This window comes from Callionymus lyra, chromosome 2, assembly GCF_982586985.1.
Source record: "Callionymus lyra chromosome 2, fCalLyr1.hap1.1, whole genome shotgun sequence".
In the NCBI taxonomy this organism is placed as follows: Eukaryota; Metazoa; Chordata; class Actinopteri; order Syngnathiformes; family Callionymidae; genus Callionymus; species Callionymus lyra.
Genome location: NC_141819.1, coordinates 6,243,018 through 6,270,517, shown reverse-complemented (window position 1 = coordinate 6,270,517; position 27,500 = coordinate 6,243,018). Strand labels below are relative to the sequence as shown.

The 27,500-nt window shown below is 39.7% G+C and overlaps 3 protein-coding genes across 4 annotated transcripts in view; 2 read left to right on the top strand and 1 right to left on the bottom strand.

Annotated features, from left to right (window-relative positions):
• The window catches only part of lrrc39 (leucine rich repeat containing 39), a 57,509-nt gene extending 53,819 nt beyond the window's left edge, over positions 1 to 3,690 (top strand). The window contains exons 8-9 of one of the 2 annotated variants that reach the window (XM_087783311.1): positions 2,463 to 2,665; positions 3,564 to 3,690. In XM_087783311.1, coding sequence (XP_087639437.1) covers positions 2,463 to 2,665; positions 3,564 to 3,577 — 217 coding nt within the window. In that variant the 3' untranslated portion in view covers positions 3,578 to 3,690. The remainder of the gene's footprint in view (positions 1 to 2,462; positions 2,666 to 3,563) is intronic. The other variant, XM_087783313.1, reaches the window with a different exon arrangement.
• Positions 3,691 to 4,588: 898 nt separating this feature from the next.
• Positions 4,589 to 16,851, top strand: LOC148085176 (telomerase reverse transcriptase-like). The gene is made up of 15 exons (XM_087785535.1): positions 4,589 to 4,809; positions 6,402 to 7,596; positions 8,621 to 8,810; positions 9,447 to 9,600; positions 9,685 to 9,852; positions 10,938 to 11,093; positions 11,219 to 11,320; positions 11,444 to 11,529; positions 11,796 to 11,912; positions 12,007 to 12,078; positions 12,142 to 12,326; positions 12,471 to 12,585; positions 14,820 to 14,933; positions 16,440 to 16,493; positions 16,671 to 16,851. The coding sequence occupies exons 1-15, from the start codon at positions 4,594 to 4,596 to the stop codon at positions 16,849 to 16,851; spliced, it is 3,105 nt and encodes a 1,034-aa protein (XP_087641661.1). The 5' UTR covers positions 4,589 to 4,593.
• Positions 16,852 to 19,698: 2,847 nt separating this feature from the next.
• Positions 19,699 to 26,545, bottom strand: LOC148085175 (NLR family CARD domain-containing protein 3-like). Its single transcript, XM_087785534.1, has 6 exons — positions 26,366 to 26,545; positions 24,460 to 26,251; positions 23,181 to 23,354; positions 21,861 to 22,034; positions 20,817 to 21,009; positions 19,699 to 19,983 (listed from the first exon to the last, which is right to left on the bottom strand). The coding sequence occupies exons 1-6, from the start codon at positions 26,529 to 26,531 to the stop codon at positions 19,699 to 19,701; spliced, it is 2,784 nt and encodes a 927-aa protein (XP_087641660.1). The 5' UTR covers positions 26,532 to 26,545.
• Positions 26,546 to 27,500: the final 955 nt, after the last annotated feature.

Genomic DNA, 27,500 nt, shown 5'->3' with positions numbered 1-27,500 from the left:
TCACAACAACACACACACACTGATGATACAATAGAGTCACACTTCACAACAACACACACACACTGATGATACAATAGAGTCACACTTCACAACAACACACACACACTGATGATACAATAGAGTCACACATCACAACAACACACACACACTGATGATACAATAGAGTCACACTTCACAACAACACACACACACACTGATGATACAATAGAGTCACACGTCACAACAACACACACACTGATGATACAATAGAGTCACACATCACAACAACACACAGTGATGATACAATAGAGTCACACTTCACAACACGCACACACACTGATGATACAATAGAGTCACACTTCACAACAACACACACACACTGATGATACAATAGAGTCACACTTCACAACAACACACACACACTGATGATACAATAGAGTCACACTTCACAACAACACACACACTGATGATACAATAGAGTCACATGTCACAACAACACACACACACTGATACAATAGAGTCACACTTCACAACAACACACACACACTGACGATACAATATAGTCACACATCACAACAACACACACACACTGATGATACAATAGAGTCACACGTCACAACATACACACACACTGATGATACAATAGAGTCACACGTCACAACAACACACATACACTAATGATACAATAGAGTCACACATCACAACAACACACACACACTGATGATACAATAGACTCACACATCACAACAACACACACACTGATGATACAATAGAGTCACACATCACAACAACACACACACACTGATGATACAATATAGTCACACGTCACAACAACACACACACACTAATGATACAATAGAGTCACACATCACAACAACACACACACACTGATGATACAATAGAGTCACACATCACAACAACACACACTGATGATACAATAGAGTCACACATCACAACAACACACACACACTGATGATACAATAGAGTCACACGTCACAACAATACACACACACACTGATGATACAATAGAGTCACACATCACAACAACACACACACACTGATGATACAATAGAGTCACACTTCACAACAACACACACACACTGATGATACAATAGAGTCACACGTCACAACAACACACACACACTGATGATACAATAGAGTCACACTTCACAACAACACACACACACTGATGATACAATAAAGTCACACTTCACAACAACACACACACACTGATGATACAATAGAGTCACACTTCACAACAACACACACACACTGATGATACAATAGAGTCACACTTCACAACAACACACACACACTGATGATACAATAGAGTCACACATCACAACAACACACACACACTGATGATACAATAGAGTCACACTTCACAACAACACACACACACACTGATGATACAATAGAGTCACACGTCACAACAACACACACACTGATGATACAATAGAGTCACACATCACAACAACACACAGTGATGATACAATAGAGTCACACTTCACAACACGCACACACACTGATGATACAATAGAGTCACACTTCACAACAACACACACACACTGATGATACAATAGAGTCACACTTCACAACAACACACACACACTGATGATACAATAGAGTCACACTTCACAACAACACACACACTGATGATACAATAGAGTCACATGTCACAACAACACACACACACTGATACAATAGAGTCACACTTCACAACAACACACACACACTGACGATACAATATAGTCACACATCACAACAACACACACACACTGATGATACAATAGAGTCACACTTCACAACAACACACACACGCTGATGATACAATAGAGTCACACGTCACAACAACACACACACACACTGATGATACAATAGAGTCACACGTCACAACAATACACACACACACTGATGATACAATAGAGTCACACCTCACAACAACACACACACTGATGATACAATAGAGTCACACTTCACAACAACACACACACACTGATGATACAATAGAGTCACACGTCACAACACACACACACACTGATGATACAATAGAGTCACACGTCACAACAACACACACACACTGATGATACAATAGAGTCACACATCACAACAACACACACACTGATGATACAATAGAGTCACACATCACAACACACACACACACTGATGATACAATAGAGTCCCACGTCACAACAACACACACACACTGATGATACAATAGAGTCACACATCACAACAACACTAACACACTAATGATACAATAGAGTCACACATCACAACAACACACACACTGATGATACAATAGAGTCACACGTCACAACAATACACACACTGATGATACAATAGAGTCACACGTCACAACAACACACACATCACATCAACACATAAGTTGACCTTCAAACATTTACAGTTTCTTACTCTTAGTTTCTCTAGACAAAGATACAAAAGTTTAACTCAAATATTTCTCTATGCTGACTAAACAGGTTTGTGAACTTCCGGGACAACCCTCTGACGCTGGACGTGACTCTGCCAGTTGGCAAGACGAAAGCTGAAGATGACGATGAGGAGGAGGAGGGAGAAGAAGAGGAAGACGACCGAGAGATGTTCGGCCGAGAGTTCATGCAGATGTACATCCGGGAGGCCAGGAAGAGATCGTACGCTGTTCTCAACATGCACCGTTCCAGTCGTTAGTATCAGCGTGTTTGTTGAAGAGCATGCTGTGTTCCAATGCTTCCAACACTCTTCAGCGAACACGTGTTATCAAGAAACCTTCCATTAGATTCTGCTACTGTCATGGTTGACGTCACATTATGTTGGTTCCAAAGCTCACAAAGTGTACGCTGACGGAGTGTGACGCGAGGAGGTTGAAAAGGTTTAACTGGAATTTGATGTGTTGAAATTAGAATTTTGCAACTTAAACACGCGGCTTTTGTTTGTTTTTTTGGACTTAAGGTTGATCCATGGATTAAAGAACTTGATAACACGGTACATATACTGTATATATCGAGCTAGCACTGCCATGCTAGTGGCTACATTGATAATTCCATCAGAGTACTTTGTTTATTTGCTCTTTACTTTTGTTCCCGATAAATGAAAAACATCCCAATTATTTATGAAACTTCACATCATAACATGACAAAACTGAACAGGATTACTATAAATGATCTTCATAATATATGTTTATACTGTATATAAATACAATATATATCCATATTTTAACTTTTATATACGACATTTTCCTAATAATATATAACTTGTTTGTTCATTTTTGTTGTTGGTTGGTTGTCCTGCTAAAAGATTGAGTGTTTCTTTGGTTGGAAACTGGCTCTTTATGTAAAAGTTATTCTTTAATATGGTCAACATTGATCGTCTTAGTTTACATGAATAACACACAAGTAACTACAACTAGAACTTGAGACTTCATGCTGAGTGGTACATAACTTAACTCAAAGCATCACTGACTGTCACCTTAACCTGTGTTCATGTAAAAAGACTCAAATCAATATCATGGGTTGAATTAACCTGAAATAATATAAATGGCTCTAAATTAAAAAATAATATTAATTTTCTTCTCGATGTTCCAGAGTCGACTGATTAAAGAAAATTCATTCTGTCCTGATTTTATTCTTACGCTGATTCTCTGGATGGATGGAAAGTTTTTGGTCTGTCGACAACCGATCCACACTAAGTCAAGACCTTTTTGTTCAAGAGGAAAATAATATAATCAGTATAACGTTACTTCTTGTTGTCATGGTAACAGCTCTATTTTTTTTTACCAAAGTGAATCCTGCAGCTGCCCAGCACCGAGAGTGTCAGGTGGTCACACATCTGCCATGGTTGAGATGTTTTCACGACTTGGAAGATACTATGTTGTATTTTTTTTAAAGAAATAAAATAGTGAAGTTAAGAAGCGACTGCTTGGTTTTAATGGAAGCATGTTGTCTAAACCCACACATATTGTTTTGATAGTTTAAGCGCTTTGTGACCCTGGTCTGGAAAAGCACTATACAAATAAAAATGACTTACTTACTTGCATGGTTGAAAAAGTCTTTTTTTTTCACCCACTTTCTCTAAACTTGTTGAGCTACTGTGTGAATGAATCTTAGACAACAATACAATACGTTTGGAGTCATTTTAACACAAATACACACGTTTTTTTCAAAAGATACATTATTAAATTCATGTAATTAATTTTTCATATTTTTTTCTATGACGTCAGCAAGATTAAGCTTTTTTTTGTTGCATTTTTAAACATTAATTCAAGAACATGTAAAAATTATCTACTTTTTAAATTTGTATTACAAATTATGTTTGTTATCCAATAAAACAATGATTTAAGTAAATTTATATCTATTTCGAAATCTTTACTTTCCTCGACTTTTTGATTAAACGCGACATATAAGAAATGCGTCATATTGATTCATATTAGTTTAAAGTATTAATAACAAACACAATCAACAAACGATAATAAAATAATAAAAACCGACTGACTTCGCCTGTTAGTATTAAGACTCCTGATTGGACGCTTTTCAGTAAGCGACACGCTCATTGGTTATTGATACGGCGGGTGATTTAGACGTCACCGGCGTCTGCAGAGCATTCTCTGCGGTAAACATGTCTTCTCCAGATCTGTCTCCAGCCCTCGACGTTCTCCGCGCCTTGTATCCTCACGTGGAGACTCTCGAGGAGTTCTCGAAGAGGATCAGGTTCTCGGAGGGACACGAACCGTCGCTCGTCCAGGACTTGGACTCGCGCAGCTTCAGAACCTTCGTTGAAAACATTTTCGTTTGTTTCGACGAGATTCCAGTCGAGACACCGAGCTGTGAGCAGGTGATGTACCTGTTCAGTCCAGGACTCGTTTGAAGAGCGACACCTATCGTCACGAACAGTGTTCGGATGGTTCGAGTACAACCTTTCAGCAAAACTAATTCAATTTGATATAAAGTTTCTTATGACAAAGTTAACTCGACACATGTTGTCGTTTAAGTCAGACTATAGTGGAGAAAAGAAAACTTCCTTTTAGAAGGCAGAAACCTCAAGCAGAACCAGACTCGTGCTGTGTCTCAAATCGCATACTTCTCCTAGTATACTAGAAGTTAGTATGCATCAGGATAGTGTACGTACTAACTAGTAACTAATCCTCCACAGATAGTAGTGCTGTGTCTCAAATCGCATACTAGCGTACTCAAAGTTAGTATTTTTAGTGCGTTAGTGCGTCTCAATTCTTATTATGCGATATTTAGTGCGCCATGCACACTAAATTGGCGTACTAACACGCCCACAAAACTGAGTATGGATTGATGGACACTAACCACACTAAACAGCCGCCATCTTAATGACGTTTTAAACGTAATTAACGTCATATATATTCATATATATTCATATATATTCATATACTTACAGGTGCATTTTCAAATATTTATTTTCTCATATTTTTTCTTTATTTCTTTTTCCAAAAGTTGTTGCAAAACGTGCTGCCAGCAGGTGTCGCTAGTGTTCCTACAGCTGGTTGAAATCATCGTTAAATAGAAGTAGAAGAAGAAGCTGTCGCGTCATTTCCTGTTAGTGTGTAGCAGCAGAGTTTGATTTGAGACATACTATCTGTGGAGGATTAGTTACTAGTTAGTACGTACACTAAACTGATGCACACTAACTTCTAGTATACTAAGAGTAGTAAGCGATTTGAGACACAGCATATGTTGACGGCCTCCTGCCATAAACGTAAGGAAGGATAGAACCAACAAATTGACAAACTAAAAGGAAGATGTCAACATGTAGAAGAACACAACTCGGCCATATCAACTGTATTCATAACACACACCAAACAGATACAACAAAACAACCTCCATGAATAAAGAACTGTCTTCACTCGCATAAAAACATGTCCTCCTCCAAATATCAAATGTAGTTGTATGACAAGTATTACAACGTCTCCATATTTTACCAGATAGTCGTTTATGTGAAGTGTTAGTTCAGCCAAAATTTAAATTTCACTCATTTTACTTTAACTTCTCAACCGAAAAAAATAAATGGATATATCTATATTTTAATTTGTTGTAGAAGCTTCTAGTCTCTCAGCACCAGCTATAGGTTAATCCTCATAAGCGCATTTCAAAACACTTTCTAAGGTCGAGGCTTCAATGCACGAAGATGAAGGCGAAGACAACTGAGCTCCAGTCGCTACATTAAAATGAACAAACATTTTTGTCTGTAACTCTAAAAAGAACAGATGACTCTGAAAATTATCCCAACATTAGTCGACATGAGGTCGAGTAGAAAGTGAGTGAATTTAATTTTCAATTTATGTGAAAGTAAAAGGCAAAAAAACGTTTATTATTATTTATTTTTTAATAAAAATGACATGCAAGTATATAAACGTTGAAATGTAAATGTTATAACGATGTTGCTTATTGATTTCATAGATCTGTTCCCCATCTGAACTCCTGGCTTTCACCCTGAACACTTTGAAGAAGAAACAAAAGAGAAACGTCTTGACATTAGGCTATAGTATTGACGGCTCCACTCAGGGAGACCACACTATTGATCGCTTTCATTTCCAAAGTCATTTGTATCAAAATGCTGCCTATATCCGTTCTAGTGACCTGTGGATGAAGATCATTAACCGTCTGGGTTCTGATCTGTCGCGGTATCTGCTGGAGAACTGCTCCTTATTCATGGCCGTCCCCCCAACATGTCTCTTTCAAGTTTGTGGTGCACCCATCGATGAACTAGTTCCCACCCCAGAGACCAGCTCCAGGTTCTTTCCCCAGTCCTGGTCCAGGACAAAGAACAAGAAAGATTCAAAAACACCTTCAGCTCTAAGAAAGAAACCATGCACCAAAAATCGTCCAAGAACTAAAAACGATGGCAGATCTGCTCCCGTCAAGAGAAAATTGTGTCGAATGAATGAAGATGAAGTTACAAGACGTCCCGGAAAGAGGAGGCGATTGTGTGAAGTCTCCAGTTTAGAACCAGAGGTAGTAACTGATTCAACATCTCTTGACGACACACGTTTGGTTCCGGACCAAGAAAACGCCTCAAAATCGCCTCACGAAACTGTGCCTCCAGCACAAACTTTCATCCGCTCGCTGCAGTTTGCATACGGAGGCACCGGAATCCAAGGGTTCATCCTCAACAGGAAGAGGAGGACCGGGGATGTTTCCAGAGGATTAACTGGCGAAGATTTGGTCAGGATGGTTTTCCTCAGTGGTCCAAAGTGTCTCAAAGAACTGGGGAAAGACGAGAGGAAGTTGCCCAGGCGCTGGTTGTACATGGTCCCGTTGTTCAGCCAGCTGCTGAGACGGCACCAGAGATGTTCCTACACCAGATTCCTGCACAGACTGTGTCCACGAGTGAGGAGGGCGAGGGATGGGCGCGAGGACTTGAACCTCCTCCTTCGCCAGTGCTGTGCAGCTCACCGCGTCTCTCTGTTGGCGAGGAAGTGCCTCGACGCCGTCATACCCTCGGAGCTCTGGGGCTCGGAGGACAACCGACGACACGTCTACGTCAGAGTCGGACGCTTCCTGCGCAGTGGCAGGTTTGAGAAGATATCAGTCGAGGAAGTGATGTTGAAGATGAAAGTCACCGATTGCAACTGGTTGCAGTTCAACAAGACAGGTAATGAGAACAATTGAATAGTATAAGTTAAAAGAAAAACATGACGCTACTTCTTTAACTCATCGTATAAAAACAACCTGAGAATACAATCTTGCATGTTCCTTAAAGTGTTAGATTTATCTGTCCTTTATCGTCATGGATTCATCAATCACAAGTTGAATCAATCCAAATTCCTTTTTGGCGTATTAGCTGCAGTAAAGATTTCTCACCTTTTAATAGCATCACGACCATGTTTTCAACTCATTACTTTATAAAGCTGCTCTGAGATCTGGGCGAACGAGAGGTTACGAGAGTCCATTATGATGTAATAATGGCACCACTCCTCCAGCTGTAGACACGCCCCGCTTTGTTTATACAACGAGTCCCTTGGAGCGAGTATTCTGGGGATTAATGACGTGCAGTGACAAACCTCCATGCTTGACCAATCACAGCAGAGTGGACGTCGTTATGGTCAACAAGATTTAATTTACAGAAGAAATATGCTCTTTAACACGAATAGTTTCTTGCAGAGAATCAGTGACTTTTAATGATGTTAGTAATAATCTCCCAATTGTTTGGATAACATGCGTATTTATATTACGTTTATGGAATAAAAGTGTTTCCTGTTTACATACATATAGTCATCATGTGATACTGAAAGTGTGTTTTTCAAGGAGATGCTCAGATCACATGAGGAAAACCTGCTCTTGCTGAGCTTCAATTCAAACCTGTTCAGCTTCTGGTGGATCATTTTAATATGTTATCAAAACAAGCCTATATTTTCTGACAATTTTTCTAAATTGTCTAAAATAACTGATGAACACTCGTGTATAAAACTCATCATGTTGTCGTAAATGAACAAGAATCATCAGTGTGTAGAAAGAGAAACGTGTGTGAATACTTTAATATCCAGACATGTAACCACAAACATTGTTGATGCGTCTCTGATGTGAACTTCTCAGTGTGTACATTTTTAGTGTAAGTACATGAGGCCCCTGATGGTCGTCCTACCAGCTCTCATGCTGTCTTCACTCTTCCTGGACAGGAAGGATTCCCCCCAGTGAGCTGGCATATCGCACACGCCTGCTGGGTCACTTCCTGGCCTGGCTTCTTGGCTGTTACGTGACTGGCTTGGTCAGATCCTGCTTCTACGCCACTGAGAGAGTCGGACGGAAGAAAACTCTCAAGTTCTATCGCTACGATGTCTGGGCTGAATTACAGAACTTGGCTTTCAGGTGAACACAAGTGAAGGAACATTGCTGATGACGTCACAACTACAGTGTCCTGTACACGAGGACCGACATGAAAGTCATTCAATTATCTCAAGATTTAAAGGCTTGAAGTCTTGAGTCTGTGCTCGTTGTGTTCAATCAATCGACCACTGATCATAATCAGCAGATATCTGGGAACTGGGGTTTGTTTCAGATCAAAATAAATGACTGGCGGCTCATACTTTACCTCTTCCCACCTGCACAGGCTCTGCACAGGTGCACGGGAACAAACGACAACAAACATGTCTGCTGTGTAAAGGTTTTAAACTGTGTGTGAGAACTATGTGAAGTTCACTTGCTGCTCATGGAAACGTAAAAATACCTCGAGGAGGAAGCATTTTAAAATGATCCTGAAAGAAACTGGCAGCCAATGAGTTTTAAGAATCAGAGAAATGTGAGTTCTTCTACTAGAGCGGCTCAGAATTCTCGCTGCAGAGTTTTGATTTAACTGCAGGTGAGACAGATGCTTCTTAAAATGTTGAACATGTCTCTGGGTTATTTTTCCTCTTCTTCTTTTGCTTCCTTTTTCTTCAGCCTGAAGTCTTTTATAACGTTCTCCACTCAACAACTCTAAGTCTCATGTGTTTGTGCGACTTTTAGAAATCACGTTTCTAAATGCCAGCTGGAAGAGTTGAGTGCAGACGAGGTCGCGTCCCTCCCCAGTACAAGCGTCGTCTCCCGCCTTCGCTTCGTTCCAGAGACGGGTGGAATGAGAGCGATCACTGGGGTCATGGGGGTGAAGGTCAAAACACAGGTACAAATGTGTTTCACCTCTTGTTGATCCTCACTTGCACACATGGATGTGATGTTTATTGTTGGTCTCATCCTTCATGTCCAGTTTCACAGGATGCGTCTTCACGACTTACATGCAGTCTTGCTTGCCCTCGTGCGAGAGTCTCCGTCTCTCCTCGGCTCCACAGTTTGGGGAAAGAGCGACATTCACCGAGTTCTGTCCTCCTTCCTGCCATTGAAGGACAACAGAGCCGAACCCTTTTACTTTGTTAAGGTATCTTTGCTACACCTGGAGACATTGACTTAAAACATTATTTAAAGAGATCATTGGTAGATATCCGCTTATTAACTTGTATTTTTGGTATTTACAAATACATTTTTATTTCTAAATATATCATTTTCATTTGCAAGACTTGTAAATGAGTCTTTGTTATTGCATCTGACATGTGAATGTAATTTCACGCACAGAATTTCAAGTTTTACCATTTACATTTTTTTTTTAAATGATATACAGTATATAAAAGTAAAAATGTATTTGTAAATGCCAAAATACAATTTAGAAATATTAAATCGCTCGTACAACCATTAAATATTTTCAGATCACCCTCTGTGCATGTACACATAATTATGAGACAAAAATAAGCCCATAGTTACTAAGTATATATATATCATCAGTGTTGGGAGTAAAGGTTTGCTGTAACAAAAGCGTCTTTTTACTTCTATTTTTTACGAGATGCTTTTTATATCCATACATGATAGAAAGTTAGAACTCTATGTTATTACTTTAAAAGTGAATGAAGAATGGATACGTGAGTTGAACATCTGCATCTGCCACAAAAAGGACTATCAGTGCATTTAATCTTTTATTTCTATTTGTTTTTTTCTTTTATTGTTCTTACCTTTTTGTGTGATTTGTTTAATCACAGCATCCAAACTTACACTGACCCGTACACTTGTACAAATGTTTCTCTCTTACAAAAACTTTCCCTATTAAAAGGTAAAGAAACTGGGTTGTTTTTGAAAGAAGTAACTAGTAATTGTAACTAAGTTACTATTTTAAAGTAAGTCGCCCAACACTATTCATGATGTTACATTTGAGAGAAATTATTAATTTGTTTGTAACGAGGGACAAACATTCTGACTGTTTCCTGTGTGTAAATATAACATGATTATAATCAATATAACATTATTGATTTTAGTGATGTTTGTCTATTAAAACAAGGCGTGTTTAAGATGTTTTTACTTGACATTTATAACCAAATATTTATGGATTTGAAAATGAGCACAAAAGAGAAAAAAAGCTTCAACATTAGATTATTTTTTAACCTTTAACTCTGTTTGTGTTTTCACCTGAACAAGGCGGTTGTTAGTGGAGGTCACGACCCTCACGAGAAGCTTCAAGAGGTCATAGGTCAAGTGCTTTCATCAGTCGAGGACATGGTTTTCAACGTACGAACTTTTGCCAAAATCTGGGCCGACTCGGAAGAAGGTCTTCGTAAGACTTTTGTGCGAGAGGTGAGTTTACTGATCACAGAAACACAATGAAGTCAGAACTACATTAAATAAACATTAAATGTTCTTTTTATTTTCGTGTTGTGTCGTTGTGTATCTGAAGCGACTCATTTGTGTTGTGGAAACAGGCGACTATCATCCACGGAGCTGCAGGAACAGCCAACATGAAGAACTTTGTTGCGTCGCTGCAGAAAAGCAAGAAAGCTCATCACACTGTTCTGGTAGAGAAGGTAAGAATGACCTTGAAAGTATTTTCTTCATCGTAGTTTTCATTTTCTCCGGCTGTTACGCTGCACTTATCTGGAAACTATACAATAAGTCTGTGTTCGTCACTTCATCTTTATTTCTTCCAGCATTTCTCCACAGACGATTGTGTGAAAGAGCAGCTGGACTTCTTCACTGGGTTGTTGTCTGGGACCATCGTTGAGTACAGGAGGAGGTTAGTGTTCATTTTTAACTTTTCTTTCTGCTCAGACAGATTCAGTATCGACGGATGTGAGAGAAGCAGACGTGGACAGAAGAATGTTCTTGTCATTGTTGGACAGATGTTGAATTTTAACCTTAAATAATACTCATTATTTTAATAAATGCTTGGTCAAGAATCACTGACGTGTTCTGAGGGGATGTTTGTAGCCTCCATGTTTTCTGGCTTGATTTTCTCATCTTTACTTTACAACCTAAGATCAGATCTTCTTTGTCCTCCAGAATGTACCGTCAAGGTCAAGGTATTCCTCGAGGCTCTGTGCTGTCTAGTCTGCTCCGCTGCCTCTACTATGGTCACATGGAGAACACGCTGTTTCAAGATCTTCCTAAAGACAAAGTGTCCGTTTGTCGTGAAGTTGACAGATGTCATTGTGTCATGTCGCCAGCAGGGGGAGCCAGTTCCGTATAACAACCTTTCTTTCTGTGTCTGCAGATGTTTGATGAGGCTGGTCGATGATTTCCTGTTGATTACAACAGACAAATGTCGAGCAGAGTCTTTTCTAACGTGAGTTTGACTTTTTACATCAACCATTTGAGCCAAATATAAACTTCTCATCTTTGTCACCAGGACTTTGCTCTCCGGGGTGCAGGAGTACGGACTTGTCGTCGACCACCAGAACATGGTGACCAACTTCCAAACGTCACCAGGTCCCCATCCTACCATTGACGCCCTGCCCCGTCTCTGTCTCTTCCCCTGGTGTGGTTTGCTGCTGGACACTCAGTCGCTGCACGTGCACAGGGATTATTCAAGGTGTGGCTTCGACTATTTTCACTTCTACGATTCATAAAGTGTGTTTGAAGCAACATTCTGCTGAGTAACTGTGTGTTCAAAAAAGAGAACGAACCTGCTCAGCTCATACATTAGTGTGTAAGGTTGAAATATATTTGTTCTCACAGTTACAGATCTTCGTCTCTGCTACAGCCCCACACTGGGCTCTGACACATCAGCAACAGAGGAGAAGAAACTGATGATCGTCCTCACAGGTGATTGTATCTCTTCATGGACGTCAAGGTTTGGAAAGATCACTTCAGACACATATAGCTCTGTGAGGTTAAAGTTCACTTCAGACACATGTAGCTCTGTGAGGTTAAAGTTCACTTCAGACATAGGTTTGCTACTGAATTTCGGTTCTTTTGTGGCTCGACTGAAATAGTAGCGATTATCAAAACATGCTTCATATTTTTCGGCTCCTATGTGAGATAAAAACTTAATTCTGTTCGTAAATAATTCAACATCTTTTATCTCATCATTTAAAGGTAAATGTAAGAAATATAAACTTGTCTCAAAGAAAATATTAAAGTTTATTTCTTTGAGTCTTAAATAATGTATGTTATGTGTGTTTTAGAATGTTTCTAACTATTAAAATTCTTATGAACATATAATTATAATTAAATTAATGCTAAAAGATGATCAAATATAAAGTAAGAGAATAATAAAGTATACTCTGCTTGATGCTAAGAACTTTTGTTCCTGCACACAATCAACATTCATGCAAACTGATTACTGAGACCAGCTCAACTCAGGTTAGAGTCAAATCACCGGTAGAATAAACATTTGTGTCTGTCTAGTAAAGGAACTCAAATCTCTTTCCTGTCTAATGAGTTCTGCGCATTCGTTTGATCCAAGGAAGAGTGACATTTTAGAATTAAGACAGTCAATTTATTAATAACAAAGTATGATTACCAAAGTAGGCCTTACAAGACCTTAAATACAACAGTTAAACAAAGAAATGCAAATTATTCAAATTGTTCAGATTGTTCAGAAATACCACAGTTCCAGCGCTTGGTCCAGTCTCTGTCAGTCATCCTGGCTCACCCAGGTCCTCCCAGAGAGTGGCACTTAATCTTTAGATCGTCTCGTCTTTTAAAGCCAAGACACTCAAGACACTCCCAGAACCAAATCTGACTCCATAATGAACAACAGATGTTGTTTGATCTGATCACTAATCTAAACAAAGAATCTCCTGACCTCCTTCACACCTGTTATCTCCAACCAGGTTCGTGGACCATAAATTCCGTGTCTTGATACTTCAAAAGTCGCAAACATCCTTGTCTAAACAATCACAACATTTGTTACTGTGGCTTTATCCTTCCTCCCCCAATACATACAGTATGTTATCTTCACAGTCACCTTTAAGCCATGTCACCAAGGGCCATAAAAGTTAAGACACAGTTGGCCAGAGCCCCTGAGCCCTGAAACTTCATAACCCCTGCTGTGAGGAAGGGAGCGGTCGTAAAACACAACACAGGATGTTTAAGATCTGAACGAGAGATGACATTATCAATGTTTAACAGTTGATTACACAAAGGACATACATTCAACTCATCAATGGATACACCTATAGGAAAGTAATTTAGAATATGTCTTCACTAGCAACCACACCTGAAGATGTGCACAAAAGGACCAACGCAGCCGGTGAGACCCCAGGTTGGAAGTGAAGACCAGAACCAACGCCCATGAGTGTGAGCTCCGCCCGTGAACATTTGAATTATTAGATTAAATGAGACAACAGGCAACTGTTCCAGCGGGACACCGCTTCATTGTCCTGCGCTGATTCGCTAGCTAAACCTAGCACTCAACCAATAGGATTGACCATTGAGCCAGACTCCCGCCTCCAGACTGAACGCTTGCACCCGCCTCTCTCTTCGTCCGACGAGGACGCCGACTCCCGACTGGGGAATACACACCAAAGGGACTCTATTCGGTTAAAAAAACGTTTTTGCTTGTGATTTTCATATCAAAAGTTTTTTAAGAAATAATTTAGGATATTATAACAAGTATTCAGGCTTGACGAGGTGAGCACAAAGAGTGTGTTCATTGCGTTGGTGTTGGTAAAGTCCATTGGACTGATAAAAAATAAAAATATCAGGGTGATCTATGAGATGCCCAGACAACAGTAGCCCAAAGGACAGGTAACATAAACAAGATCTTATGTGTCCTCTAGGGGAGGTTGATGTATGAATGGAATGAATGAACAGTGGACAGGATTGGTGACAATGATGTTCATAATTTAGGGATTCTTGCCCCGATAACCGACACCGGAGGATATAAAAAAATCAAGTTAAGGGAATGTCTTGACCTGGATGAGTAGACAGACGTACACAAAAGATAAGTTTCATCAAACACATTCCCCTATCCTAAGAAACACACACGGATCAATACATGGGGAAAATCCCCATTTCTTTTTACCTTAATAAAATATTCATGGTCAGAGCTACTCCTGAATGAAGGTTATTTGTGTGTAGGTTGAAGAAGATGGACCTGGAGGACGTTGGAGAAGATGGACTGGGCTTGAGACATGGACGAAGAGGACCAACTGGAATACGAGGAGGAACAGTCGGACCCACTGAGGAGGAACAGTCAGAACGACTGAAGATGACGAGGATGGACTGGACGACTGAGCACGACGAGGGAAAGATGAATGACTACTTCAGAATGGGGCCCGAATCTTATGTCGCATACATATTGCAGGCAGACTATTATAGTTTCGGTCATACATATAGCGTGTGCAGGTGCATGATAATGATGTGTTGTTTGTAAGATGATAAATATTTGATAAAAGAGGTTATTGATAAAATGTTGCTGCGGAACAATCACTAATTAGAAAATTGAGAAAGAAAATTATTGGTTGAAGTTTTTCAATTTTTTCTCTAAAGCATACAAGGTTAATGTGATCCAGACCGGTGCTTTGGTTGTTTTGGGATGTTCTGAATCAACCTCTAATCTATCCAGCACTCAGCAACAAGCTCTAGCTTTCTCTCTGGTTGTTGCAAAGAGAGTGATCCTGAGTGAATGGAAATCACCATCTCCACCTTCCTTCAAAAAATGGCTCAATGATATGCCACCTATTGTTGCTGTTCCTCTAGAGGGAGTTTAGTGAACTCTCTGACCTCCTTGTAAATACTTTTTTTTTTTCTGCAGCATTGAAAATGTTAACTTATATATATATATATTTTTTTTCTTTTGTGGTCTGGCACTTGGTTTTTCTTGTTTTGATGTTTCTTATTGTCCTGTCGGTTTAATTTTTTCTGTCTTTTACATATATAATATAATTTACTATATATATATATATATATATATTTTTTTGTTACTCTGTACTGTCTTTTTTGTCTGAAATGAAAATAAAATTTGTAAAAAAAAAGAAAATTGAGAAAGAGTTGTTAGATTAAAATTGTTATATACATATATGCCATACTTAAATGAATGCTAAAAGGATAATCAAATATAAAGTAAGACAATAATAAAATATAATCATGCATACTGATTACTGAGTGGAGACCAGCTCAACTCAGGTTAGAGTCAAATCACTGGTAGAATACCACACCTGCCTGGCAACCACACCTGAAGATGTGCACAAAAGGTCAAGGACAAACTGAGCCGGTGAGACCCCAGGTTGGAAGTGAAGACAGGAACCAACGCATAGCGAGTGTGACCTCCGCCTGGGAACATTTTAATTATTAGATTACAGGAGACAACAGGCAAGCTCTCCCAGCGGGACACCGGGAATCAGAACTTGAAAGAACGATACGGCCAGAAGACCCGAACCCCTGGTCGGGGAAATGGATGTTGCTTGGAAGTGGTAAATAGACAACCCGAACATACTCTGGATTGTTCCTTTCCTCCACAAATCGAAGTATAACACCTGGGACGGAAGTGACCGGTGTCTGTGCGCAGACTTCATGCTTGACTTTAGACAACAAAACTGAACTCGGTTTTTATACAAGCACACATCTACAATCAAAGTATTGACGTCAGAGCTAGATTATATGTACAAGAGTGGGGAGTTCTAGTGAATCCAGCTCGAGTACATGCTCTGTTGACTCAAGAGATAGAGTTGCGGCTCATGTGACGTCCTTTCGTTATAGGCCCGTCCCGGGACAGTCACGTGGCGGGCCGAGGGACACCCCGACGTTCATTCGGTTCTGACAGAACATTATTCAGCTTGGAGTCGCCTGGTATTACTTCATTCCAGATGGCAGAGGGAAGTAATCAGGTGAGGCTATGCGCTCTAGTTAGCCTGTCAACCCCCGCATTTTTTAGGGATTCTCTGGGCAAACGTTGCGAAACAGGAGAAGTTATCCTGTCTAAAAAATTAGGTCTCTAGACCTGCTGAAGAAGGTGATAGAGCCGGTTCCAACAGCAGAGATGATGAGCGGGTTTTACTCCTGGTACTTCCTTGTGCCAAAGAAGACTGGTGGATGGAGGCCCATACTGGACTATTTGAACAAGTTTATAGCTACCAACCCATTTCGTATGTTGACAGTAAAGGACTGCTGACAGGTGTAAGTGCAGGGGATTGGATGACATCTATTGACCTGACCAACGCATCATTTGAAGTTTCGATAGTCAAATACTTGCGTTTCGCCCTCGAGGATCAAGTGTGTCAATACACTTGACTCCCGTTCGGCTACTCTCTGGCACCCAGGACCTTCACCAAGTGTGTGGAGGCAGCACTGGAACCAATGAGAGCAAGTGGGGTGAGGATCTTGACCTATCTGGATGACTGGTTGATCCTTGCCAGGTCTCCGACTGACAACACAGTTGCTGGAAGCTTGGCGTCATGTGATCACAGCAGGCGCTGTTATGTCCCTCCTGGGGCTCATGGCAGCAGCTCACAAGGCGGTGCCCTGTGACTCCTCCTCCCCTTGGTTTGGAGAGCGACGCAGGAGAGTAAACAAGGAACGTTCCAAAGCTTAGGAGCAACAGCCTGGAAGGATTTCTCTCCTCTGGACCTGAATCTAGTGTGAGGAACCATCAGTAGATTCTGATCCACAGACCTCAGAGACCGAGCTGGGGTGTAAGGCTGGATCAGATCACTGATGGAAGGTCTGACCATGAATAGATCTGAAAGTAAGAACCAGAATTTTAAAATGATCCTGAAAGAAACTGGAAGACAGTGAAGAGATTTAAGGATCGGAGAAATGTGAGTTCTTCTACTTGAACGGGTCAGAATTCTCGCTGCAGAGTTCTGAATCAACTGCAGGCGAGACACATCCTTCTTGTTTAGACATGAAAACAAATGGTTTCCTAAGTTTAGAGATTTTTCTCAGTTGAAACAGTTTCTGGTCAGTTTTCTGCAGTGTTGAACAAGAGACATGTTTTTGTCAAATACAACACCCAGGTTTCTCAGGCTCAGTTTGACAGACTGACCTAAGTCACCCAAGTACTGACTCAACCCTGGAACCTTATCATCAGGAGCAATCACCAAAGTTCCAGTATTTCCACATTTAGCTGCAAAGTTTTTTCACTCATTGTTTGATTTCTAGCAAACAATTGACTAAGCTGTTCAGCCTCTGGGGCTCAGTTGGATCAAAAGAGCAGTAGAGCTGGATGTCATCAGCAAACATGTGGTAAGAAACATCAGGAAATCTCTGAATGATTTTTACCCAGAGGAATCAAGTATGTTTGTGTTAATGTTGTAGACATTCTGCAGTGAAACCAGGAGACATCAGGGAAGAAAAGTTTGAATCAGAAAATTGGTCATTTACGACACATTTTATGATAACAGGAGTCTTTTTTACTTTCAGTTTTGAACTTGTTTTTTTAATCGATCCTCCCTGGGAAATGCAGCCTCAAGCAATCACTGATACTAGAAACATTTTCTGTATGAATTTGATGAATAAACATGTTGTCAGTCATCATACTTCAATATTCACTTTACTTTTTAGTCTTTTGTCTAAGTGTTTGTTTCTGAGAGATTATTTAAGAATTTTCTCATGTAGTTAATCATGAACCTCTTTTTCACATTTTGAACTCCTCCTATTCTCTATTGTTGATTCTTCTGGCAGTTTATGACGGTGAACACAAGAACTTGGACGACACCAGCTTTACCGATTCATATCTTCACCTGGATGAGTGGAAAGATCATCTTTGTTTGGGGTCGTCAGTCAGAAAAAGGTCGTTTCTGGATGCCCAGTGTGAAAGTGTCTCAACAACACTATCCACTACTAGGTATCCACAGTCAGGGTGGTGGCTGCCCCCCACATATGTAGATGGCAGGGTGGGTAGGATAGGTAAGACCTGCAGGCTTTGTCTCTTAGAAGTTAGTCTGCTGGAAGGATCATTAGTTTCCCTCGGCGGGTACTGACAGAGGATACGACGTGAACGCTGATCCATTGACCCCCAGGATGCCTTTAATACGTAGATAGTAGAAGTATATTGTTACATTTGGAACATGTTTGACGTCTTTAATCTTTTTTTTTTTGTTCAAAAGAAACTGTTTTATAAATATTAATTTCTCATAAATTACTATTGTCAACTAATATGTAGTCTATAGAGAAGCTAGTTATCATCAAAGTCATTTACTTCTTTATTTCCTATAAATAATCATAAAATGGGGTGTTGTTCAGAATAATCCTCATTATTATCACGTTACTAAAGGTAGAATATAGTCACAATGAAATAGCTACACTAGCGCCATCAAGTGGCCACTAATAGGAATAGATATAGAGAGTGTGTGCGTGCATGTGTAAGTGTGTGTGTGTGAATTCTCTTGGACAGAAGATGAACAAAAATAAAGTGACCAAACCAGTGGATTTATTTGAAAACAAGATCAGGGAACATCAAAGTGAAGAGGTTTAGCAAAAGTTCAATTACTTTGTTTAAATACATGATGTTTATTAGTTTTGTTGAGAGATTTTCCTTCTTTGGTCTCAAAAGTTTCTCTTTGATTCACTGCTTCATAGCAAAAGCGTGACTACCCTCTAGTGGACAAGACAAGTAAAACAACATTCTTGTGGCTTCCTCTTTTATAAACCGACACTTGTAGAAAAAACATTGTAGTTTTACAATGAACTTTAACATCTAAATGATGTGTTTCCATGATTTACTTTTAAAATCAGGATCTAAAAAGTGATTTCAAGACTTTACTGCAGGAATCCACAACTTTCTTTGCATCAGGATCAGTTCAATGTGGAAACTGTTGTCATGGAACGACTTCAGAAAACAACTATTAAAATTTATAATCAGATAAGCAGCAAAACAATGAAGCATTACTTGTATCTTTGAATAGATTGTTCCTCTTCAGGTCAGGATGTTCCAAGAATGAGTCGAGCTGTAAAAATATAATCATGTATTGAAGTCATTTGAAGTTGATCAAACAGTCTGGAAGGAACATCTTAACATTCATCTTCTTGCTTGATCTGTAATTCTCTTCAAGTTATTTCCCTCTGTTTCTTCAGAGTCACTGTGGTAGTCACTCCTCAGTCGCAGCTTTTCAAATCTGTCAGGATGATCCAGATAATCCTGATCCTCCATCAAGTTCCTGTTGTCGTTGGACAGTAGGAGGCGCTGCTGTGTGTGAGTCCAGTGAGAGTGAAGACTGAGAGAAGAAGAGACATGAGGTGATGATGGTGGAAGAACGTTGTCTTGACGATCATATACTGATCCAAACTGAGACGAGTCAATGTTCTGTCAACATTCTTCTGAGAACTTGAGAGAAGAACCATGTGACTGAAACATCCCAGAATCATCTTGAATGTCAGATTTGAAGATGAAGTCAGCAGCTAAACTAGCATGTAGCTAACATGAGTCTAGTCTAGTTGTGATGAAGATGTTCAAGTGAACACATGATTCAATATGAAGTGATTCATGTGTGAAATGATGTTTAAAGTGACTCAACATTGTGAGTTGATGATCAAACTCACGTCTGATTTCAAATATTTGACAGAAATATTTCTTTGTTCTCCACTGACAGTCAAACTGAAACAATGTTGATGTTGAAGCTCCTGAAGAGTTTTGAGCTGAAGGACTTGAAGATTTGGAATCAGAGCTTCACTTGATACTGTAACTGTGAGTCTTTAACATCTGCACGTTTGTTCTGGAATCTTCTTCATCAAGTCCATGTCCACAAAGACCTTCAACTGCTGTGTCAGCAGATGAGCTTTGATGTTGAAGTCAATCAATGGAATCAAACTTATCATTCATGGATGAAGTTTTAACGTATGTGGTCCACAGTAATCCAGCCTGGAGGAAGAAAGAGTCAGAAGATCAGATTCATTTGATTCAGATGTTTCATGAATATTGTTTCATTCTCAGTGGACGACTCAGTCATGACTGTTGATGACAACAAAGATGGATCTATAAACAGGCTGCTCAGTCTCAACTGTCTCCTTCATGCTTCCACTGGTGTCCAGCAGGAGAACATGGAGGAACTCAGAGTTTGGATTCATGTGCTCAGTTCAGATGAAGAGTCTGAGCATCAAATGTTCAGTCTGAAGATCTTTGGAGTTCAGTCAGTGAGTTCTGCTGCTCTGTTCATACCTGAGAGTCTCCAGTCTCCAGTCTGGACTCTTCAGTCCAGCAGACAGCAGCTCCAGTCCTGGTCCTCCTGGATGATTCTTGCTCAGGTCCAGTTCTCTCAGGTGGGATGGGTTCAATGTCAGAGCTGAGGCCAGAGAGGAACAACCTCTCTCTGAGATCTGACACCCTGACAGACTGAAATGAAGGAGAAACACTTTTAGAAACTTATCAGAACCAAGAGAAGATGATGTTCTGACCTGAGAGTCTCCAGGTGACAGTGTGGACTCTTCAGTCCAGCAGACAGCAGCTCCACTCCTGGATCCTGCAGCTTGTTGTTACTCAGGTCCAGTAGAGTCAGACTAGAGGACGGAGAGCTGAGGACTGAGGACAGAAGTGAACAACTTCTCTCTGACAGTCCACACCAGCTCAGCCTGTGAAAGAGACGAGTTTCATCAACAAGTGACTTTTTCAATTCTTTATTTAAAAACAATCAACTATTTACTTTCATAAGATCATGGTCACATGTTTGTTTGAATATTTATCAGGTTGGTATAAATGAGGGTGAAATGTTGAACATGACGACAGAAACACAAACATGAAGAAGGAGTAACAACAATGTTGAGGTTGTGGTTTGTTGTTAAATATTTACTTTAGAAAAACAGACTTTCCTACAAACTAGTGAGACATCATTGATTTATGCTGAATTGTTGGAACATGAACAAGTATTTCAGTGAATGTTTTCATGTGATCAACTTGATCTTGATTAATCAAATTAAATTAAATAAAGTGTTTTTCAACATTCAGTTCATGAGCTGAAAATAAATAATACTTCAACAGGAAGTGACATTTATCAACACATCGTCTGCGAACAAGGAAATCTGGCTCAGTTGCTTCATCAACCAGGAAACAAGAGCTGAGACGACACTCGTCTAGTTTCTCTCCAGATATTAGAAACATGACATTTATTTATATCTTCATTTCTCCTGAGAGACAAGAAACCAGATGAACTGTGGACCAGACATGAAGAGAGAAGATGATGTTCTGACCTGAGAGTCTCCAGGTGACAGTGTGGACTCTTCAGTCCAGCAGACAGCAGCTCCACTCCTGGATCCTGCAGGTCGTTGTTACTCAGGTCCAGTAGAGTCAGACTAGAGGACGGAGAGCTGAGGACTGAGGACAGAAGTGAACAACTTCTCTCTGACAGGAAACAGTTGCTTAGCCTGTGAAAGAGACGAGTTTCATCAACAAGTGACTTTTTCAATTTTCTATTTGACAAGAATTGAAAGAGTTTATTTATAGTTTAATATTGTTATTTTAGTAATAAATAAAATGAAAAAAATTCAATATTCAATATTTTTAACAAGCGGCTTTTTTAAATTAATATACAAATGTGAAAGTGTTTAAAATCCAATATATAATATATATTCAAATTATTTAATAAAATGATTCAGAAAATATTTCTATGGTTAAAAAAATAGAACATTTTAATACAATTAAATGTTAAATTCAATCCTTCAATTCTCTGATGACACTGATCTACTTGCATAAGAAACAAAGCAAATGTTTTTCAATATTCAGTTCATGAGCTGAAAATAGATTCAACTGCTCCAACAGGAAGTGACATTTATACTGACGTGTACAAAATACTTATCAAGTGAACAAAGATCTGCTGTTTTTTTGTTTATGTTTTAAGTCTCCGTTGATGGTTGTTTTGACTCTGTTGGTTTGGACTGTTGCTGAATGAATTGGAGTCTCAGTAAAAGACATGACAAACAAAACTTATTGGCTTCAATGTACATTTATGAACATATTTAGCTTCAAAAGAAGCTTAAAGTAAGTAAAGTAGTTTTGTTTCATTAAAGAAACTTCATGATAAATTGAAGAAAAATGTAAGAATGATGCGATTAGTCGACTTAATGGTTGAATATTTGGTGACCAGTCGACTGTTAAAATAGTCGTAGACCTCATGAACAACAGATGAACCATAAGAGAAGAACAGAGACAACAACGGTGGAAAAAACAAACAATGAAAACAAATCAAAGACAAACCTCAAGATTCCACTCTAAAGTGTTTTGTCTTCTACGAGACAGATGACGCGAGAACACTGGATAAAGAATATGAAGGACTGTTGTTTTGATTATTATTCATTTTCATTTAAAGTTGAAACTTGTTTGTTTATCATTACAATGATTTATTAAGATGATATTTTTATAAACTACGTAACATCTTTACCTGCTACACAAACATACAAATGTATCTATGAGCTGCTTCACTGAAGAACAAAGTGATGACAGACTTTGACTCGTGTTTCCACCTCTGACTTTACATTTGAGCTTTGATGATGTAGAAAAGATGATGTTCTGACCTGAGAGTCTCCAGGTGACAGTGTGGACTCTTCAGTCCAGCAGACAGCAGCTCCACTCCTGGATCCTGCAGGTTGTTGCCACTCAGGTCCAGTAGAGTCAGACTAGAGGACGGAGAGCTGAGGACTGAGGACAGAAGTGAACAACTTCTCTCTGACAGTCGACAACTGTTCAGGCTGTGAAAGAGACGAGTTTCATCAACAAGTGACTTTTTCAATTTTCTATTTGACAAGAATTGAAAGAGTTTATTTATAGTTTAATATTGTTATTTTAGTAATAAATAAAATGAAAAAAAAAAAATCAAGATTCAATATTTTTAACAAGTGGCTTTTTTAATGTAATATACAAATGTGAAAGTGTTTAAAATCCAATATATAATATATATTCAAATTATTTAATAAAATGATTCAGAAAATATTTCTATGGTTAAAAAAATAGAACATTTTAATAAAATTAAATGTTAAATTCAATCCTTCAATTCTCTGATGACACTGATCTACTTGCATAAGAAACAAAGCAAATGTTTTTCAATATTCAGTTCATGAGCTGAAAATAGATTCAACTGCTCCAACAGGAAGTGACATTTATCAACTTATTTTGCTTAAAAAGAATCTTAAAGTAATACCTGACATGAATATTTTAAATTAAATACACACAGTCGGACAAAGAGGACTATGAAGACGAACCCCTTTGATTTTATTATTTATTTTTATAGAACACATTTCCTGAGAAAAAGACAAGAGTTGACCTTTTGTATGAAACAGTAAAGTTAAATAAAGCTGCATTTTTATTGATGTAACCTTCGTGGTTTTGTTTCATTCAAGAAACTTCATGTGAATTTAAGATGAAGATTTTGTAGAAATCAGGCTCAGAGCTGCTGTGAAGGTCACACATGCTAACTTAAGTTTATTTTCTATAAATAAATGTTGCGTACACATTCATTTGTGTATACGCAGTATAATTAATGAGGCCACATGTTTTAAATATGTTCTTTTGATTATTATTCATTTTCATTTAAAGTTGACGCTTGTTTGTTTATCATTACAATGATTTATTAAGATGATATTTTTATAAACTACGTAACATCTTTACTTTTCAATTCTCTATTTGACAAGACTGAACTAGTTACATCATAAAATCACATATTGTATGAATATTTGAGGAAGGTTTGTCTAAATTAGGATCAGTTTGTTAAACACGATGACAAACACAACAATCATCAAAGAGTAAATCAAACATTCATGTTTAGTTCATATCATCAGAAATGTTTGAACAACTTACAGAACTTTGTTTGCAGCTTGAACCACCGGCAGAAGCCTCTCAAGAATCTCGTCTGAAGCATATCTTGAGTATTTATTCAGGTCAAACTCGTCCAGATGTTCCTCTGAGGACAGTAAGATGAAGGCCAGGGCCGACCATTGAGAAGAAGACATTAGATCAGTGGAGAGACCTGCTGATCTCAGCTGCTGTTGGACCTCCTCCACCAGAGAAGTGTCCTTCACTTCATTCAGACAGTGGAACAGGTTGATGATTCTCTCTGGAGACACATCCTCACTTATCTTCCTCTTGATGAGCTCTGCTGTGTTGTGATTGGTCCAGGAGCTACTTCCTGTCTGTGTCAACAAACCTGGAAGGAGACTCTGGCTGGTCTGCAGAGAAAGACCCAGAAGGAAACGCAGGAACAAGTCCAGATGTCCATTTGGACTTTTTAGAGTTTCATCTATTGCTGTCTGGTAGAACCTTTTTGTTTGACTTTTGTCGATTTCTGTCAGTTTGGATGTTAGTTTTGATTCCATCAGGTTGACTCCAGAGTTGATGAAGGTCTGGTGGACGTGAAGAGCAGCCAGAAACTCCTGAACACTCAGGTGGATGAAGCAGAACACCTTGTCCTGGTACAGTCCTCTCTCCTCTCTGAAGATCTGAGTGAACACTCCTGAGTAAACTGAAGCTGCTGAGATGTTGATGTCACACTCTGTGAGGTCATACTTATAGAAGATCAAGTTTCCTCTCTGCAGATGCTCAAAAGCCAGTTTTCCCAGAGACTCCATCATCTTCTTGCTCTCAGGATCCCAAACTGTGTCAGTCCAAGATCCTCCGTCGAACTTCACCTTCTTGACTTTGATCTGAACCACCAGGAAGTAGATGTACATCTCAGTCAGGGTGTTGGGCAGCTGTCCTGTCTCTGTGCTCTTCAACATGTCCAGAACTGTGGCAGTGATCCAGCAGAAGACCGGGATGTGACACATGATGTAGATGCTTCGTGACCTCCTGATGTGAGACATGATGCTGCTGGTCTGCTCCTCATCTCTGAACCTCTTCCTGAAGTACTCCTCCTTCTGGAGGTCATTGAACCCTCTGACCTCTGTCACCATGTCCACACACTCAGGAGGGATCTGATTGGCTGCTGCAGGTCGTGTGGTGATCCAGAGACGAGCTGAGGGAAGAAGATCCCCCCTGATGAGGTTTGTCAGCAGGACGTCTACTGAGGTGGACTCTGTAGCTTCTATCAGGCGCCGACTGTTGAGGAAGTCCAGAGGGAGTCGACACTCGTCCAGACCATCAAAGATGAACAGAACCTGGAGTCCTTCAAAGCTGCTGAGTCTGGATTCTCTGGTTTCAGGAAAGAAAAGATGAACAAGTTCCATCAAACTCAACTTCTTCTCTTTCAGCAGGTTCAGCTCTCTGAAGGTGAAAGGAAAGATGAGCTGGAAGTTCTGGTGGGCTTTGTCTTCAGCCCAGTCCAGAGTGACCTTCTGTGTCAGGAGGGTCTTCCCAATGCCAGCCACGCCCTTCGTCAGCAGTGTTCTGATTGGTCGTTCAGGTGAGGCTTTAAAGAGGTCTTCTTGTCTGATGGTGGTTTCTGGTCTGGTCTGGTTCCTGGTGGCTGCTTCGATCTGTCGGACCTCGTGCTCCTGGTTGACCTGGTCTGTGCCCCCCTCAGTGATGTAGAGCTCAGTGAAGATCTCATTCAGAAGTGCAGAGTTTCCTGCTTTAGCGACCCCCTCAGACACACTGTGGAACTTCTTCTTCAGGCTCCTCTTCAGTCGTCCTCCACACTCTGAAGCAAGACTTCCTGAATGAAGACATAAGTAGAACGAGTCAGAAGATTGAGGTGAAAATGGAGTAAAATCTTCAGATCTGATGCAAGTGTTCTTCATCTTCATCATGTTTGTTCACATGTTCTTACTGCTCCACAGACGCTCGGCCAGATCCTCCTCCTCCATGTCCTTCAGGAGATGAACTGTGATCTTCAGGAATTCTTCTCTGATGCTTCTCCACTTCTCATCTTCCTCCTCAGTCTGTGGAGTCTCTGGACTCACAAACCTCCAGACTCTCTTCAGCTCCTTCTGCATATAGTTGTAGAAGTTTCTCTCCAGTGACTGGAACAGAATCACAGAGAAGAAAGTCAGAGTGATAGTGGATCATCTCAAGAACCACAAAGACCAGAAGCTTTAACTTGGATTCAGCTGAAGGATGATGAACAGAAGGAACCTCTAGGATGAGGACCTCCTCTAGTTCATGAACATACCAGCCGTTTGATTTCCAGTTGTGAGGGATGTTGCTGACCAATGAGAAGCTCTGAGCTCTGATGGTCCACTCTGAGAAGAAGAGATGAAATCAAACTGTAAATAAATTCTTGTCGTGTTGAAGGTTCTGATCATAAGTAAACTAGAAGGTTCCTTTTAAAACCCACATACATCTCCATTAGAACTTAAATCTTGTCAAGCCAAACTGTTTATTTTAAATATAATTTTGATAAAAATGATTCTTCTTGGTCTTATTCTTCAAATACTGACAACAGTCCAGAATATTCTGGTTCCTCCTGCTGGATCCTGATGAAAACACAACTCTGATCAACTCTCATCTGTTTCTATCCTGGTATTCACCAGCTGAACCACTAGATGTCCTCACACTGCTGCACATGTCCACCTCTGCACTACAACTGTGAAAGCAACGTTTGAGGTTTTTAATTGTGTCTTTGTCTCCCCCTGCTGGTTATGTGAGTGAAGTGAAGTTCTTAGAATAGAATAGAATAGAAAAGCTTTATTCATCCCCAGAGGGGAAACACACTTTCACAACAGCGCAGTTGGAAAAAAAAATAAAGTGCAAGGAAAAAGAAATAATAAAAGAGATAATACAAAATAATAATGGTTTAATGTGTGTATGAACCTGGTAGACTCACACTGGTTCACTCTCACCTCACACCTGGAGACTCTTCACTTCCTCTGAAGTCAATATATCTCCACATTGAAGCATCACTCTTCAGAGACACTCAGCAGGGTTCTGGTCCAGATCTTGGTCCAGGTCCAGCAGGTTCTTGC